Source organism: Bombina bombina, chromosome 4 (genome assembly GCF_027579735.1).
Source record: "Bombina bombina isolate aBomBom1 chromosome 4, aBomBom1.pri, whole genome shotgun sequence".
NCBI lineage: Eukaryota > Metazoa > Chordata > Amphibia > Anura > Bombinatoridae > Bombina > Bombina bombina.
The window spans coordinates 1,175,398,792-1,175,412,313 of NC_069502.1; the positions used below are offsets into that span (position 1 = coordinate 1,175,398,792).

The 13,522-nt window shown below is 37.1% G+C and overlaps 1 protein-coding gene across 1 annotated transcript in view; it reads left to right on the forward strand.

Moving 5' to 3' along the window:
- The window catches only part of ALK (ALK receptor tyrosine kinase), a 633,273-nt gene extending 621,665 nt beyond the window's left edge, over window positions 1–11,608 (forward strand). The window contains exon 28 of the mRNA XM_053712803.1: window positions 10,904–11,608. Coding sequence (XP_053568778.1) covers window positions 10,904–11,608 — 705 coding nt within the window. The remainder of the gene's footprint in view (window positions 1–10,903) is intronic.
- The last annotated feature ends 1,914 nt before the right edge of the window (window positions 11,609–13,522 follow it).

Below are 13,522 nucleotides of genomic sequence, written 5' to 3' on the forward strand. Positions count from 1 at the left end.
GAGGCGGGGCCTGACCCGACTCCAAATAAGCCTGATGAATCAAAAGCTTTAACCAATATGCCAAGGAAATGGCAGAAGCCTTCTGACCTTTCCTAGAACCAGAAAAGATAACAAATAGACTAGAAGTCTTTCTGAAATCTTTAGTAGCTTCAATATAATATTTCAAAGCTCTTACAACATCCAAAGAATGTAAGGATTTTTCCAAAGAATTCTTAGGATTAGGACACAAATAGGGAACAACAATTTCTCTATCATTGTTGTTAGAATTCACAACCTTAGGCAGAAATTTAAATGAAGTCCGCAAAACTGCCTTATCCTGATGGAAAATCAGAAAAGGAGATTCACAAGAAAGAGCGGATAATTCAGAAACTCTTCTAGCAGAAGAGATGGCCAAAAGGAACAACACTTTCCAAGAAAGTAGTTTAATGTCCAAAGATTGCATAGGCTCAAAAGGAGGAGCATGTAAAGCCTTCAAAACCAAATTAAGACTCCAAGGAGGAGAGATTGATCTAATGACATGCTTGATACGGACCAAAACCTGTACAAAACAGTGAATATCAGGAATCTTAGCAATCTTTCTGTGAAATAAAACAGAAAGAGCAGGGATTTGTTCCTTCAAGGAACTTGCAGACAAACCTTTATCCGAACCATCCTGAAGAAACTGTAAAATTCTAGGAATTCTAAAAGATTGCCAAGAGAATTTATGAGAAGAACACCATGAAATATAAGTCTTCCAAACTCGATAATAAATCTTCCTAGAAACAGATTTATGAGCTTGTAACATAGTTTTAATCACTGAGTCAGAAAAACCTCTATGACTAAGCACTAGGTGTTCAATTTCCATACCTTCAAACTTAATGATTTGAGATCCTGATGGAAAAATGGACCTTGAGACAGAAGGTGTGGTCTTAAAAGAAGTGGCCAAGGTTGGCAACTGGACATCCCGACAAGATCCGCATACCAAAACCTGTGAAACCTTGCTGGAGCTACCAGAAACACAAACAATTGTTCCATGATAATCTTGGAAATCACTCTTGGAAGAAGAACAAGAGGTGGGAAGATATAAGCAGGTTGGTAACACCAAGGAACTGCTAACGCATCCGCTGCCTCTGCCTGAGGATCCCTGTACCTGGGAACCTTCTTGTTTAGATGGGAAGCCATCAGATCTATTTCTGGAAAACCCCACATCTGAACAATCTGAGAAAACACATCTGGATAGAGCAACCACTCCCCTGGATGTAAAGTCTGACAGCTGAGATAATCCGCTTCCCAATTGTATACACCTGGAATATGTACCACAGACATTAGACAGGAGCTGGATTCCGCCCAAGAAAGTATCCAAAATACTTCTTTCATAGCTAGGGGACTGTAAGTCCCACCCTGATGATTGACATATGCCACAGTTGTGATATTGTCTGTCTGAAAACAAATGAATGGTTTTCTCTTCAACAGAGGCCAAACCTGAAGAGCCCTGAAAATAGCACTTGTTCTAAAATATTGATTGGTAACCTCGCCTCTTGAGATTTCCAAACCCATTGTGATGTCAGAGATCCCCAGACAGCTCCCCAACCTGAAAGACTTGCATCTGTTGTGATCACAGTCTAGGTTGGACGAACAAAAGAAGCTCCTTGAACTATACAATGGCGATCTAATCACCAAGTCAGAGAGAGTCGAACATTGGGATTTAAGTAGATTAATTGTAATATCTTTGTATAATCCCTGAACCATTGATTCAGCATACAAAGCTGGAGAGGTCTCATATGAAAACAAGCAAAGGGGTTCACGTCCGATGCTGCAGTCATGAGACCTAAAACTTCCATGCACATAGCTTCTGAAGGGAATGATTGAGACTGAAGGTTCCGACAAGCTGAAACCAATTTTAATCGTCTCTTGTCTGTTAGAGACAGAGTCATGGACACTGAATCTATCTGGAAACCTAAAAAGGTGACCCTTGTCTGAGGAATCAAGGAACTTTTTGGTAAATTGATTCTCCAACCATGTCTTTGAAGAAATAACACTAGTTGATTTGTGTGAGATTCTTCAGAATGTAAAGACTGAGCTAGTACCAAAATATCGTCCAAATAAGGAAACACCGCAATACCCCGTTCTCTGATTACAGAGAGTAAGGCACCAAGAACCATTGAAAAGATTCTTGGAGCTGTCGCTAGGCTAAATGGAAGAGTGACAAATTGGTAATGCTTGTCTAGAAAAAAGAATCTCAGAAACAGATAGTGGTCTGGATGAATCGGAATATGAAGATATGCATCCTGTAAGTCTATCGTGGACATATAATGCCCTTGCTGAACAAAAGGCAGAATAGTCCTTATAAGTCACCATTTTGAAAGTTGGCACTCTTACAAAATTATTCAAATTTTTTAGATCCAGATCTGGCCTGAATGAATTTTCTTTCTTTGGGACAATGAATATATTGTAAAAATTAAAAAAAATAGATTTTTACCTGTAAAAAAAAAATACAAATACCCCCCCCAACAGTAAAACCCACCACCCACACAACCAACCCCCCAAATAAAAAGCTAACTAAAAAAAAAAACCTAAGCTCCCCATTGCCCTGAAAAGGGCATTTGGATGGGCATTGCCCTTAAAAGGGCATTTAGCTCTATTGCAGCCCAAGTCCTAATCTAAAACTAAAACCCACTCAATAAACCCTTAAAAAATCCTAACACTAACCCCAGAAGATTTACTTACAGTTTTGAAGATCTAACATCCATCCTCCAAGAAGACGGGAGAAGTCCTCATCGAAGCGGCTGAAGTCTTCATCCCAGCCCTCAGAAGTCTTCATCCAGACGGCATCTTCTATCTTCATCCATCCAGCGCGGAGCGGCTCCATCTTCAAGACATCCGACGTGGAGCATCCTCTTCTTTCCGATGACTACCGACGAATGAAGGTTCCTTTAAATGACGTCATCCAAGATGGCGTCCCTTAGATTCCGATTGGCTGATAGAATTCTATCAGCCAGTCGGAATTAAGGTTGAAAAAATCCTATTGGCTGTAGCAATCAGCCAATAGGATTAAGCTTGCATTCTATTGGCTGATTGGAATAGCGACGATGTCGGGGAGCGGCGGAATAGGGGTTAATACATTTTTTAAGTGGTGGCGATGTCTGGAGTGACAGATTAGGGGTTAATAATTTTATTTTAGCGTTTGCGATGCGGGAGGGCCTCGCTTTAGGGGTTAATAGGTAGTTTATGGGTGTTTAGTGTACTTTTTAACACTTTAGTTATGAGTTTTATGGTACAGCTTTGTAACGTAAAACTCATAACTACTGACTTTAGATGGTGTACAGATCTTGTGGTTATAGAGTGTACCGCTCACTTATTGGCCTCCCAGGCAAACTTGTAATACCGGCGCTATGAAAGTCCCATTGAAAAAGGACTTTTTTATATTAGCCAATCTGAATGTGACGTTGCGTGACGACCAAAAAGGTGTGCGGTACACCTATACCTGCAAGACTTGTAATAGCGGCGTTAGGGAAAAAGCATTGTTATGAAGCATAACCATGCTTTTTCACTTATAACGCCAAACTCGTAATATAGCTGATTTTTTCTTAAGTAATTATACATTACAACCACTAGGTGGTAGTAACCATACAGGATGGGGGGGTGTCTTGACACCTAGGCTCAGGTATACAGTTAGCCATTGTATCTACACCTATAGACATGACTAAGGACATGTGAGAGGTCGGAAACATTGTTTGTTTTTTGGGACCATGAAGCAATAAAGGTCTGTTTTACTGCACTTGTTGGGCTGAAGTGAACTTTTCTTCATTTATCATTGTGTGTGTCATTGTGTGTATCAATGTGTATGTCAATGTGTGTATCATTGTGTTGTGTGTATCACTGTGTGTGTCAATGTGTGTATCAATGAGAGTATCAATGTGTGTATGATTGTGTGTATCAATGTGTGTATTAATGAGTGTATCAATGTGTGTATCAATGAGAGTATCAATGTGTGCATGATTGTGTATATCAATGTGTGTATCAATAAGTGTATCAATGTGTGTATTGTGTGTATTAATGAGTGTACCGATGTGTGTATCATTTTGTGTATCAATGTGTGTATCAGTGTGTGTATCAGTGTGTGTGTATCAATGAGTGTATCACTGTGTGTGTCATTGTGTGTATCAATGTGTGTATCATTGTGTGTATCAATGTGTGTATCAATCTATGTATCAATGAGTGTATCAAAGTGTATGTAGTGTGTATCAATGTGTGTATGATTGTATGTATCAATGTGTGTATCAATTTGTGTATCATTGTGTGTGTCATTGTGTTGTGTGTATCCTTGTGTGTATCAATGTATGTATGATTGTGTGTATCAGTGTGTATCATTGTGTGTATCAATGAGTGTATCAAAGTGTATGTCATTGTGTGTATCAATGTGTGTATGATTGTATGTATCAATGTGTGTATCAATTTGTGTATCATTGTGTGTGTCATTGTGTTGTGTGTATCCTTGTGTGTATCAATGTAAGTATGATTGTGTGTATCAGTGTGTATCATTGTGTGTATCAGTGTGTATCATTGTGTGTATCAAGGTGTGTATCATTGTGTGTATCATTGTTTGTATCAATGTGTGTATTATTGTGTGTATCGTTGTGTGTATCGTTGTGTGTATCATTTTGTGTATCATGTGCATCATTGTGTGTATCATTGTTTGTATCAATGTGTGTGTCATTGTGTGTATCATTGTTTGTATAATTGTGTGTATCATTGTGTGTATCACTGTGTGTATCATTGTTTGTTTTAAGGTGTGTATCATTGTTTGTATCATTGTGTGTATCAATGTGTGTATCATTGTGTGCATCAATGTGTGTATCATTGTACGTATCATTGTGTGTATCAATGTGTGTATCATTGTCTGTATCAATGTGTGTATCATTGTTTGCATCATTCTGTGTATCAATGTGTGTACCATTGTGTGTATCATTGTCTGTGTCATTGTGTGTACCATTGTGTGTATCATTGTTTGTATCAATGAGTGTATCCATGTGTGTATCATTGTGTGTATCATTGTTTGTATCAATGAGTGTATCATTGTGTGTATCAATGTGTGTATCGATGTATGTATCAATGTTTGTATCATTGTGTGTATCATTTATTGTATCGTTGTTTGTATCAATGTGTGTGTGATTGTGTGTATCATTGTTTGTATCAATGTGTGTATCAATGCATGTATCATTGTTTGTATCAAGGTGTGTATCATTGTTTGTATCATTGTGTGCATCCATGTGTGTATAAAGGTGTGTATCATTGTGTGTATCGTGTGTATCATTGTTTGTATCAATGAGTGTATTAATGTGTGTAACAATGTGTTTTAAATGTGTGTATCAATGTGTGTATCATTGTGGTATCATTGTTTGTATCAATGAGTGTATCATTGTGTGTATCAATGTGTGTATCATTATGTGTATCATTGTTTGTATCATTATTTGTATAAATGTGTTTGTCATTGTGTGTATCAATGTGTGTATGAATGAGTGTATCATTGTGTGTATCATTGTTTGTATTAATGAGTGTATGTATGAGTGTATAAATGTGTGTGTAATTATGTGTATCAATGTGTGTATCATTGTGTGTATCAATATGTGTATGATTGTGTGTATAATTGTGTGTATGATTGTGTGGGGTTAATAGTTTTATTTAGGTAGCGGCGATGTTAAGGGCCTCAGATTAGGGGTTAATAACATTATGTAGGTTGCAACGATTTTGGGGGCAGCAGATTAGTGGTGTTTGGACGTGGTTTTTATGTTAGGGTGTTAGGTTTAAACATTCTTTCCCCATAGACATCAATGGGGCTGCGTTACAGAGCTTTTGTTTCCACGATCGCAGGTGTTAGGCTTCTTTTTTGCCGGCTCTCCCCATTGATGTCTATGGGGAAATTGTGCACAAGCAAGTCAAAGCAGCGCTTGTATTTCGATGCGGTATGGAGTTCAACGCCACCATATCACCCGCACAAGCCTGTTTTTGTAAAACTTGTAATAGCAGCACTATAGGGAGGGTGAAATAATGGCGCTTTTGTGGCGGTCGTTAATTTCGCTATAGTGCTGAAAACTCGTAATCTAGCTGTAAGTGAGGTGTGTACGTTTGTTTTCTTGTAACAGTAAACACATCTGAGGAAGTGCTGTGTTTGTGACAACCTAGCTGCTACTTGTGCTGTTACATGTGATTTGGAATAGTAGGCGACCATATTTCATGTGGATTCCGTCTCAACTCCTCCTATTGAACAGGCCTGTTAGATTGTTAGCTCTGCAGGCAGAGGACACCTTTTAGAATCTTAGCTGATTCCAAGAGATAATTATTTTGACCAAAGTTTCATCTCTTTTTTTCTATCACAATGCAGCATTTTAAATCTTTTAGTTTAAATCAAAGTGTTTCAGGCCTGGGAGTGCTGCCAATGGCGCATGGATCACACAAAAAAAGACAATTATAAATCAATTAATGGCTGCATTTCATTAACCTCTAGGGCCTAATCTGTTGTTTAATTAACCAGTGTGCTGTGATCTGACAATACAGATAGATTAAAGTCAAGTAACAGAGTATCAGAACACAAAAACAGGAAAAAATGAATACGCTGACACAACTGAACAAACAAATTCATTAAAAAAAAATGTTTTATTTCTTTTAGATTTTTTTCCAAATACATTCTGTGATAAAAAAAAATGAATATTTTATGATTCAGACAGAACAAGAGAAATGTAATTCTATAATAAAAATGCATTTCTTTCTCTTGGTATCCTTTGCAGAGAAGCATACCTAGGTGGTTTTAGGATTGGCTAGTAATTGGTGGTTTACGCAAATGCCTCTTCTCATTGGCTCACCAGATGTGTTCAGCTAGGTCTTGCAGTGCTTTGCTGCTCTGAAGCTGACAAGAGTTAAACACATAGTTATATGCAAACAACGGTGCAATAACAAGTGTTTTTTTTCTTTTTGTACTTATATGTCCCTTTAACTTTACTATCACCATTTATTTATTTTTAAAAACCATATAGGAAAAACTAATTAAGTGAAGTTTTACATTCTTAGGCCTAGATTTGGAGTTTTGTCCGTAATGACCCGAAAAACTAACGCCGGCTTTTTTTCTGGCCGCACCATAAAAATAACTCTGGTATCGAGAGTCCACATAAAGGCTGCGTTAGGCTCCAAAAAAGGAGCGTAGAGCATTTTTAACAGCAGCTTCAACTCTCGATACCAGAGTTGCTTACGGACGCGGCCAGCCTCAAAAACGTGCTCGTGCACGATTCCCCCATAGGAAACAATGGGGCTGTTTGAGCTGAAAAAAAACCTAACACCTGCAAAAAAAGCCGCGTTCAGCTCCTAACGCAGCCCCATTGTTTCTATGCGGTAACCCTTCCTACGTCTGCACTTAACACTCTAACATGTACCACCGAGTCTAAACACCCCTAACCTTACACTTATTAACCCCTAATCTGCCGCCCCCGCTATCGCTGACCCCCTGCATTTTATTATTAATCCCTAATCTTCCGCTCCGTAAACCGCCGCTACTATACATTATCCCTATGACCCCTAATCTGGTTCCCTAACATCGCCGACCCCTATATTATATTTATTACCCCTAATCTGCCCCCCACAACGTCGCCTCCACCTGCCTACACTTATTAACCCCTAATCTGCCGAGCGGACCTGAACGCTACTATAATAAAGTTATTAACCCCTAATCCGCCTCACTAACCCTATATAAATTGTATTAACCCCTAATCTGCCCTCGCCTAACATCGCCGACTCCTAACTTCAATATTAACCCCTAATCTGCCGAACCGGAGCTCACCGCTATTCTAATAAATGGATTAACCCCTAAAGCTAAATCTAACCCTAACACTAACACCCCCCCTAAATTAAATATAATTTAATCTAACGAAATTAATTAACTCTTATTAAATAAATTATTCCTAATTAAAGCTAAATACTTACCTGTAAAATAAAAGCCTAATATAGCTACAATATAAATTATATTAGTATTATAGCAATTTTAGGATTTAGTATTTATTTTACAGGTAACTTTGTATTTATTTTAACCAGGTACAAATAGCTATTAAATAGTTAAGAACTATTTAATAGCTAAATAGTTTTAAAATAATTACAAATTTACCTGTAAAAAAATCCTAACCTAAGTTACAATTAAAACTAACAATATCTATGAATAAATTAATTAAATAAACTACCTACAATTACCTACAATTAACCTAACACTACACTATCAATAAATTAATTAAATACAATTCCTACAAATAAATACAATTAAATAAACTTGCTAAAGTACAAAAAATAAAAAAGAACTAAGTTACAAAAAATAAAAAAATATCTACCAACATAAGAAAATATTACAACAATTTTAAACTAATTACACCTACTCTAAGCCCCCTAATAAAAAACAAAGCCCCCCAAAAATAAAAAATGCCCTACCCTAATCTAAATTACTAAAGTTAAAAGCTCTTTTACCTTACCAGCCCTGAACAGGGCCCTTTGCGGGGCATGCCCCAAGAAGTTCAGCTCTTTTGCCTGTAAAAAAAAAACATACAATACCCCCCCCAACATTACAACCCACCACCCACATACCCCTAATCTAACCCAAACCCCCCTTAAATAAACCTAACACTAAGCCCCTGAAGATCATCCTACCTTGTCTTCACCTCACCAGGTATCACCGATCCGTCCTGGCTCCAAAATCTTCATCCAACCCAAGCGGGGGTTGGCAATCCATCATCCGGTGCCTGAAGAGGTCCAGAAGAGGCTCCAAAGTCTTCATCCTATCCGGGAAGAAGAGGCGATCCGGACCGGCAACCATCTTGATCCAAGTGGCATCTTCTATCTTCATCCGATGACGACCGGCTCCATCCTGAAGACCTCCACCGCGGACCCATCTTCTTCCGGCGACGTCCAACTGCAGAATGACGGTTCCTTTAAGGGACGTCATCCAATATGGCGTCCCTCGAATTCCGATTGGCTGATAGGATTCTATCAGCCAATCGGAATTAAGCTAGGAATATTCTGATTGGCTGATGGAATCAGCCAATCAGAATCAAGTTCAATCCGATTGGCTGATCCAATCAGCCAATCAGATTGAGCTCGCATTCTATTGGCTGTAATATAAATTGTTGTAATATTTTTCTTATGTTTGTAGATATTTTTTTATTTTTTGTAACTTAGTTCTTTTTTATTTTTTGTACTTTAGCAAGTTTATTTAATTGTATTTATTTGTAGGAATTGTATTTAATTAATTTATTGATAGTGTAGTGTTAGGTTAATTGTAGGTAATTGTAGGTAGTTTATTTAATTAATTTATTGATAGTATAGTGTTAGTTTTAATTGTAACTTAGGTTAGGATTTCTTTTACAGGTAAATTTGTAATTATTTTAACTATTTTAGCTATTAAATAGTTCTTAACTATTTAATAGCTATTGTACCTGGTTAAAATAAATGCAAAGTTACCTGTAAAATAAATATTAATCCTAAAATAGCTATAATATAATTATAATTTATATTGTAGCTATATTAGGATTTATTTTACAGGTAAGTATTTAGCTTTAAATAGGAATCATTTATTTAATAAGAGTTAATTAATTTCGTTATTATATTTAACTTAGGGGGGTGTTAGTATTAGGGTTAGACTTAGCTTTAGGGGTTAATCCATTTATTAGAATAGCGGCGAGATTTGGTCGGCAGATTAGGGGTTAATAATTGAAGTTAGGTGTCGGCGATGTTACGGAGGGCAGATTAGGGGTTAATACTATTAATTATAGGGTTAGTGAGGCGGATTAGGGGTTAATAACTTTATTATAGTAGCGCTCAGGTCCGGTCGGCAGATTAGGGGTTAATAAGTGTAGGCAGGTGGAGGCGACGTTGAGGGGGGCAGATTAGGGGTTAATAAATATAATATAGGGGCCGGCGGTGTTAGGGGGAGAAGATTAGGGGTACATAAGTATAACGTAGGTGGCGGTCGGCAGATTAGGGGTTAAAAAATTTTTTTCGAGTGTCGGCGATGTGGGGGGACCTCGGTTTAGGGGTACATAGGTAGTTTATGGGTGTTAGTGTACTTTAGAGCACAGTAGTTAAGAGCTTTATAAACCGGCGTTAGCCCAGAAAGCTCTTAACTACTGACTTTTTTCCTGTGGCTGGAGTTTTGTCGTTAGATGTCTAACGCTCACTTCAGACACGACTCTAAATACCGGAGTTATAAAAATCCCATTGAAAAGATAGGATACGCAATTTACGTAAGGGGATCTGCGGTATGGAAAAGTCGCGGCTGGAAAGTGAGCGTTAGACCCTATTTTGAGTGACTCCAAATACCGGCGGTAGCCTAAAACCAGCGTTAGGAGCCTCTAACGCTGGTTTTCACGGCTAACACCAAACTCCAAATCTAGGCCTTAGTATTTTATATTACAATAAAGGTGCATTTTTTGTATTTGAGCAAACATTGATCACCATTGGTTGATTAATAGACATCTATTGAGTGCTAGATTTGTTGGTTGGCAAAGTAGGCAGCTGCCTATAAGACGGAACATTTCTAGAGTCCACTGCTTATTTTCATACACTGTGTATCCTATAATCTTCTATGACAATTAAACTTAATCAGAGGCCACACTTGAATGTAAAACCTTCTTAAATTGAGATTTGTAACTGGGCAAAAGTGAAGGAAATACTAGTTACTGCATACTATAATGCTAGCTAAAATGTATTAAAATGTATACAGATAGGGTATTTAAATTACAATCCCAAGACATTTTGGTTTCAGATAAAAGCAAGATATTTGTAGTTTGAATGTAGTTCTTTTTAGCTGATGTTTGTAACGTTCCAAATGGTTCTAGTCTCAGAATTAGACTCATATTCTTTTAAAAAATAATGTATGCAAATTTATTTATTTTAGGATCCTGATGTGATCAATACGTCTTTGCCTGTGGAATACGGACCAGTAATTGATGAGGAGGAGAAGGTTCCCATGCGTCCAGAAGACCCTGATGTAATTCCACCACTGCTAATTACACCTGAGAAGATAGTTAAGGATGTAAAAATGCAGCTACAATCTCCTCCTCCTGTGCCACCCAGCAGAAGTGGAAAACCTCCCAATCAAATGCACACTGAACCAGTGAGACAAATAGATGCCAAACCAGCAACAGATGGTGGCCGTGATAACCTGATTTTTGCTCAATCCAATCAACCCTCGGAGCTACTCAACAGTAGAAGCTCTAAGAACAAACCTACTAACCTCTGGAATCCTACGTATGGTTCTTGGTTTTCAGGAAAAAATGTAACAAGGAATAGTGTACCACAAGACAATCCAGCACCTTTGGGAGATAAATCAGGAATGATGAATGAGGAGAACTCTACACCTGCCCCCAGGATTACAACTGGTAGACTTCCAGGCTCATCAGTTCTACTGGAGCCATCTACACTGACTTCAAATATTCAGGAAGTGCCTCTGTTTAGGCTTCGCCAATTCCCATGTGGTAATGTTAACTACGGTTATCAGCAGCAGGGCCTACCTGTGGAAGCACCGGTGGTGCCGTGCCCAGTTAAACACAAAGACTTGGTTCCTAGGAGCAAGGGCATTGCAACCCAGGAGCATCTTTAGTTCCTACAAATGCAATGCAGTCACTGCCATGTTGGATATGCCATAGTTTTGCTCTTATCATATAAATCCAATGGAAGACAAGGTTAACTCTATTTTCAAAATGTGCTTCTCGAATATGAGAAAAAAGGATTTCAAATGGAAAATGCGGCATCTGACACTTGCCTAAACTTTGAGGTAGCATGGAGACCACTAAATTCCATAAACCACTTTGTGGTTATATTTTAATATTTGGTTTATCACAAAGTGCTCCTGGCAAGAAATGGAAATTATTTGCCCGGATAAGAAAGTTTCATGATGGTGCATATCAGTACGTAAATATATAGTAAAGATCATAAAAATCACTTTTTCAAATATTCTCATTCTTTTATGGGACTTATTAACAAGTAATATATTTTACCTCTATAGCGAAATGTTTCATTGTAAAACCTAGGATTTATAGTCATCTTGATAAATCAACATACTGATAAATAGAAAAACACCTGAAGAGTTCAGAAGTAAAGCTCAAAATTGTGTACATAATAACACGTATACTAAACCTAACTAACGCAGAGAGCATCCTTATATTTCATTGGATTATGTTGCACCTATGTCTTTCCGTCTCTGTTTAATTGTTATTAATGCACTTGGTACCCTGTTTGTTTGTTTTTTATCCTTAGGAAACCTAAATCATTTTGCAGAAAACACAAATGATCATATAAATTCTACCGCATTCCTATTATCTTTAAAAGAGGCTCTTACACTTATAAACAAAAATATGTCATAAATAAATACTGTTGATCCCATGAATAGTTGCCAAATATACCAATTTTAGAGATTATACACTTTCATACATGTTAATTTTTCACTGCATACCATTCAGATATATGGCTCCGCAGCACAGAAGGATTTAGGGTTTAGAATAGAAATCATTTTGATTTACCCCTCATCCCTTTTGATTATTACGCTAACATTAGAGATAAGCGAATGTTTTGCAACTTTCGAAAAATGAAATACATTGTAACACATTTGTTCGTTTGGAAAGTGTGTACAACCTTTTAACATTAGTTTAATGTTATAGTATTTCGAAAGCAATCTTTAAATGTAGTATTCAATTAGAATTTTACTAATTTGAATATTGCATAATTGGAATCGATATGTGTGTAATAAAATTTCTAATGCTCTCTTTAAATGTAATATTCCAATTATGCAATAATCAAAATAGAAAATTAGAATCAATACATTTGTATCTATAATGTATCAATTTACTAAATTCCCTACCACATGAACTATTCAACTTCTGAATAGTATTTGTTAAATCGAATGTTACATTCGAAATTTCGAATGGGGATATTCAATCTATTTATGAATATTCGAAAATGAAACTAACATTTGAAAACTAGAAATAACATTCGATAGCTGAATTTTAATGAATTTTCGTTCTTATTAACATTCGATTGTCCAAAACGAATGTCCACAGGACAATTCGATCTACCAAGCGAATTACACTTTCACTACATTTGCCTATCTCTAGCTAACATATTTAAGACATAACAATACATATGTTTCTACGTAATGAATTTAACATTATTGGCTCCTGGTAAATGAAGGAAGCATTATTGCGACTGTTTGAGAATGACAACATTAGCATCATAAGATTTTTTTTTATTAGGATAAAAGCTTTATTTACGTGAATCTGTCATAGCAAGCTACTTTTGTAATGGTTCACTCTCCGTAAGTGATGTTAGCCGGGAGCTGTTGTTGACTGGTGCCAATGACTTGGGACAAAGCATGAGAGTAGGTTCAAAGGTGGATAGGAGAATAGAGAGGCAGAGACCAACTGCAGGCAAACGCAATAAAGGAGCAGAATAGAGTCCCAGAAGCAAAGCGGATTAAAATATAGAAATGAAGCAGAAGGGAGAGATTAAAAAATCATTT